We start from the raw sequence: 6,000 nt of genomic DNA on the forward strand, positions 1-6,000 counted from the left end.
GGTATTTTGGTGAAGTGCCTGCTTAAACGAATGATCCTTCTCCGGAGTTTCATTGGGTTTCTGACCCTGGTGACGCTAATGGGCTTGACTCTTCCCCATGTTCCATCCTGTTTCAGCATTTGAACAGCTTTTGCGGAGAGTTGAAGTGACCATTGATCCCCTACTTGGAGTGCTTCAGCAGAGCCAGATGAAAACTGAGCCTGCGCTTCCCTTCAGTGAAAACCTCTGTGATATTCTGTTAGAGGCTAGATCTAGCCGCGGATTCCTTACTGACCCACCCTTCCTCCTCATTCTGTGAACTGCTGCTCCTGTTCTTCCATATCCGTTCTATGCACCCTCATGCCTTTCATTGGTGATAAAAAAAAATCTGAGAAAAAGGAAGACAAACTGTTGGACTTGGCCCGTCTGGCAGGTCCGCCCCTGAAGATTTGCGCTTGTTATATGTGACCTGGGAATGGAGATCCCCCTTCTGAGTGTGTCTGTGGTGAGAGAGACCTGCCTCCCATAGGAATGCATGGGGAATGTATGTGGCTCTGGTAGTTCCTGATGCGTGGGGCGTGCCGGGTCGAGTCTGGAATGTGTGCGCTCGTGAGGTTGAGTGCTACAAGATGATGTATGCGGCATGTGTGTGACTAGAAGGGAAGTGCCACTTCTAGACCTTGGTGCGTGTGTGCAGTAGGTGTGTTGGCGCATGATTGGCTGAAGCCGGCTGGGGCTCCCCCCACCAGGCTGGCTCCACCCCCCTGGGGTGCGTCCAGTGTCACTGGCCTGGCCAGTAACATGAAATTCCTTATAACCAGTTCTGGCTGGTTCTCTCCCTGCCTGCCCCTTTGGAGACAAAGGAAGCTCCTGTATAAAAGGAGGGTGGGCCCTCTTCTCTCTCTCTTCTTCTTCCTGCTTGGGACTCTGCCTGGTTCGTGCTGCTGCTTGGGCTCAGGGAAGGGCGTGCCTCCCTGGGCCCTGCTCTGCTCCTGGACTACGGACTCCCTGAACTTCCTATGGATTCTGCTTTCCATGCCACTAGCCCGTGGGAGCGCTTCCCTGCGATCCTAGCGCCCTGGGGCGCTTCATCCATGCTCCTAGCGCTCGGGAGCGCTCTCCTGCTGGCCTAGCGCCTAGGGGGCGCTTCATTCATGCCCTCGCGCTGGGAGCGCTATATTAAACAAGACCGGTGCCCACCCGGCGTCTGCCCCGTGCTACAGAGGCTCTACAACCCCAGCGAGTGCCTACCTCGCTTTATTTCCTTCCTGGCTGCCTTATCGAGGGAGCCGGGCCCTCGTCAATTTCCCCTGTGTTCACCGCCGCAGCCGGGACCCCGCGTGAAGCCCGCCCCCGGGCCGCGCTCGGATTGGCGGCTGGCCCGATGACGTTTCCCCGGGCCGCGCTCTGATTGGCCGGCGGCCCGGGGAGCTGGAGATACCGAGAGACGAGCATGCAGGGAGCGGCGGGAGCCTACTCCGCGCCCCTGCGTCCCCCAAGACGACTGCTACTTCCCCCCCCCCCGGGGCCCCCCAGGAGCGAGAGGGCGCCCCGGAGAGCGAGAGAGACCGGCGCGCTCGCCGACCGGTGAGTGATGCAGGAGGGGAGGCGGGGCATCGGGCCACATTGCCGGTGGCCGCCCCTCCCCTCCCGCGTGTGCAGACATGTACTTAGAGGCCCGCGGGCCCCCCAGTAATGCCGGGTCCCCCGAGGGGGACCCCGCCTGGCCATACCTTGCCCCCCTGAGCCCCGAGAGGCTCCCTCTACATTTTTGGTCCCTGAGCCCTGAGGAGGCTCCACCACGTGTCCCTGGCCCTCCGAGCCCGCGAGGCTCCGCCCAGATATTCCCTGAGCCCCGGGAGGCTCCAGCTGCATCGGACCCCCGAGCCCCGAGGAGGCTCCAACGTGTCCTTGCCCCTGAGCCCCGAGGAGGCTCCACCACGTGTCCCTGACCCTGCCTGGGACCCGAGAGGCCCCACCACGTGTCCCTGACCCTGCCGAGCCTGCGAGAGGCTCCCCCATTGCCCCCTGTCCCCCCGAGCCTGCAGGGCTATGTCCAAGCCCCTCAGCGGCCCAGCACTTCGTGGGCCGCTGCCACGTTTAGGTTTGCCCCGGGCCCCTTTGCAGCCCATTCTGAACATCGAGACTCTAAGGCGCCCTTGCCCCAGGAAGGCCATCTGGCCTAGGGGGTGCTACTGACTAACATCAAAGTGATGCTGAGAATTATTACGTGTTGCCCTGCTGATGGGGGCCTCTGTTGTGTTATGTACCTTGCCATCCCTTGTGTATAACCTTGCCTCATGTATGTCTATACTGGTTAGAGTGAGTTCTATCGCTAATCCTATGAGACCCCGGGGCGTGACGTATTCTAATGCTAAGCTCCTGGTGATTATGTGTTCTAGTCCTAGTCCGAGGAAGCTCCCAGTTGTTATATGTTCTAAATGCCAACTCCATCATGTGCACCTTCCTGGCAGTGGCCCCTTGGCCCTGCCCTGTACCTTTTCCCTTGTAACCCCTGCCGTGCCTCGAGCCCATTGTAAAGTGTATGTTCCTAGGTGTCCTTCTTAATACAAAGACTATTTTCATATATACTTGGTGTTGAGTTCCTTTTGTGGGAGGCCCGGGATGTTGTTGTTGGTGGGTGCGTGCGCAAATGCTTCACACATGTCCTCCGAGATAGGCCTGGCTTCTCGCGCCGCGTTACCTAGATGGGTGAGCAGGGGGTCGACTTTACATAGGAGTGGCGGTCTCTGACTGGCTGGGGTGCAAGTCCTAGCCGGCCAGGGGTCCCATTTCCTACACAAACCAAATAGCCACTGATAATTAAGGTAAGCATCTTTCAAAAATAGGTTTATTTTTTGGGCATACTGTTTCCATGGCAGTTTCTATATGTGGCTCAGCGTGTAAGCAATGGAAAGTTGTCATGGAAGAAACTGATGCTAGTGTGTCAGGTTAGGGCTTATATGTACTCTGACGACGTCCCATCCGGTTGACTAAGTAGTTACGGGGTCGCTCGATGCCTTCTACCGGTGCCCAGAGGTACTGATGTAGAAGAATTTCCAGATCCAGTCTGGCACCTGGGGATAATTGTAAGGTTAGGATTCTGTGGCTAGATCTAGTCTTTACCACATAAGGCGTTACCAAGGTAAGTAACTTATTCGTCTGCAACCATACTATCTCTCTTATATGAAAGAGCTAAAAGCTGTTTGTGGAAATTTTGACAGGTGTGACCAGTATTAAAGGGAGTCATGCCTGAGTTCCATAACCGTACAATTCCTCAGTGACTTGCAGTAGCTTTATAGTATGCAGCAGTGGGTACTTTCCCCCATAAACTAATTGTTTTTACAGAATTCTCATAGGACCACAGGATGGTATTAAGCATCAATTGCTAATGAACACCAAATGGTTGAGCCTTAATTTGAATGCTTTAGTAAAGTTTCTTGATGTGGACAGCAATCATGTAAGGAAATATATTAAAAGAAAGATACCTTTTGTGTATATTTTGAGTGCATTTTAAAAGCCATGTTTTAAACGTATTAAAATATGTTAGCCTAACATATTCACCTGTCTTGGAAGTGTACCAGTGCAGGCACATAACTGAGACAGGAGCATTGTGTTTCACACAACCTGTCTGTAGACCGGCATAGCCTCAAAGAGACTAGACTTTTCTTATTTGACCTTAAAGACTGTTAGTTGAGCTTCTCTGTTAGTTGGCGGGGTGTCTTTTCCATTTTGGGAACTACCCCAGTGCATTGAAGGCGTCTACTTTATACGCATTCTAGATTAATTGAGATAATTTCATTTTTTATAGTCAGATATTTTATGAAAGATTAGTCTACAGCGGAATAGATTAATGTCTGTGCTACGACAACAAATTTTGATTATATTTTTTATTATACCACTGTCCCAATGATGGAAACCTGAAATCTTGTAACATCTGTTGACATTTGTTTTGAAAATTCTTTGAAATATACCACCTTTGTCTTCGCCAATACTTCAGTCGAATGTGTGTATTCGTATTTGAAATATTTAAATGAATGTTAACCCATAATTAAGGTCTCGCCACTAAAGAATGCTACCAAAAATTCTTCTTTGGAGTAGCTGTGGATCATTTCCTCCAGAGGAAGCACAGCACAGAAGAATCAATGGCGTGATTGATATGGTCAACCAACTGCTACATAACAAGTGTGTAGTCTGATTTCATTGAAACCTACTAACATTCCACTTTTCCTCTTGCTGCAGGTATCCAACACAAGTACGACGGCTTCGACGAGTTCTAGTTCGGGAAATAGCAGACAATTCACAAGACAAAGGATAACGCGAGTTAACCTCAGGGACCTTATATTTTGCTTGGAGAACGAGCGTGAGACAAGCCATTCACTGTTGCTTTACAAAGCATTCCTCAAATAGAAATGGGAAAGATGAAGGCATTTTTGATGGATACGCCTGAGGACGTTGTTTTCTACCTTTGCAGATTTTGCCTTTTTATAATGCGCAGATGGGATTTCGTCAATGAAAAGAATCCTGAACCTCTTTACACGGAACAGTTTTATATTCCGGTTTATAAACAAAAATCTTTAACGTGAAGAGAGACAGTACATTTCTGTACCGGCGACGGAACTCGATAGAGGCCTGTGGATATTAAAGGACAGTTGAATCTATACTCATCTCTTGAGTGGCCTTCTAGCCAAACAAGCCATATATAGACTGAGAAGGATCTTTCGGCAAATCTGTCACCCTCGGTCAGAACTGTAGCAGTTGCATCCATAATTGTGCATTTTAGTTAAATTTTAACAAAACTTATTACATAAGTTTGTCTACAGCACATGACCTCATTTCTTTTCATAGTTTTTTTTTTTTGTTGCTTTCAGTTGGCAAAAATAAACTGATCCCTGCCCTATTTATATCTCTTCCCTCCCACCCTTGTTCAAGCTCTTGAGTGACAAAACACTTTTTGCCACATCGCCTTTTTTAATTTAATATTTTTAATTCACTTTCACCCAGAAATTCCATGCAGGAGGCCCACTTCTGAATTTGCTGTTGGCGTCTGTAAGGAAAAATTATATATATATATATATAAATACATATATAAAATAAAGCAGGAAGAACAGCAGAATTTTAATTCACTACAGTTTGTAAAGCTGTAAAGTCTAAAAGTAAAGTGAAAAATCTTTTCAGCATAAATATATTTTACTTGCACTGTGTATTTTAGCTGAAATGGGAGCATAGATATGAAATCAAAGTTTGAGAGGATTCATCTGAGAAGTATCTCAAGTGTATGTAAATCAAGTGTTGAAAAAATGGTTGGTGGTTTTTCGTCCGTAATTGTACATACATTTTTGGCACATAACAAATTGCTCTGTAAAACCATAATTATTTTGCTAAGACTGTATGCAAGCTGTGGGCCGACTTTTAAAAAGTCCCTTCTTTCTACCTATTTTTTTATTGCAAAATATACTAATTGGTTCTTTATATTTTCAGAGGTTAATGTATTAAATTGTCTATTGATAGTACTTTTATGACTGTAAATATTTGGCTTTTTCTCGCGTGGACTCTCATGTTAGAACTGAATTATCTGGCGTGTAAACTAAAGGCTGATCAGTATTTTTATCAACACCTGACAAACTGTTACACCTTTTATTTGTCTTTTAGGAAATCCTGTCTTACCATTTTTTCATGTAAATTTTGCACAGTTACTTGTTTATATGTAAATATTTTACTTTAAAAAATGAAGTTTTTAATTGCTATTGTTTTATATAGGATTGAAAGAAAAAATTAACTCCTTTATTAAAAACAAATTTATCTGTACTGTGGTTTGGCCCCTGTTTTCGGCGCACTGGTTAAGCCTGGTATCTTTCTATTTGCGTACTAGGTCAGTTTGAGGTATTAAGAAATAAACGCTGTTCATGATCCCACATTAATTAAAAGAACTTTAAAAACTTTAATCTCTTGAAAGATAGTTTAAACTCCTTCCTATGTGGAAATTTACGCTTTTTGCAATTTTGCTCAAGTAGAACAGCC

General features: G+C 46.8%; 1 protein-coding gene across 4 annotated transcripts in view; it reads left to right on the top strand.

The window, feature by feature from the left end:
* The window catches only part of TAF4 (TATA-box binding protein associated factor 4), a 241,635-nt gene extending 235,849 nt beyond the window's left edge, over nucleotides 1-5,786 (top strand). For all 4 annotated transcript variants that reach the window (XM_086932869.1, XM_086932872.1, XM_086932870.1 and 1 more), the window contains one exon: nucleotides 4,222-5,786. In XM_086932869.1, the coding sequence (XP_086788995.1) occupies nucleotides 4,222-4,389 (168 nt within the window). In that variant the 3' untranslated portion in view covers nucleotides 4,390-5,786. The remainder of the gene's footprint in view (nucleotides 1-4,221) is intronic.
* The last annotated feature ends 214 nt before the right edge of the window (nucleotides 5,787-6,000 follow it).

This window comes from Lissotriton vulgaris, chromosome 7 (assembly GCF_964263255.1).
Source record: "Lissotriton vulgaris chromosome 7, aLisVul1.2, whole genome shotgun sequence".
In the NCBI taxonomy this organism is placed as follows: domain Eukaryota; kingdom Metazoa; phylum Chordata; class Amphibia; order Caudata; family Salamandridae; genus Lissotriton; species Lissotriton vulgaris.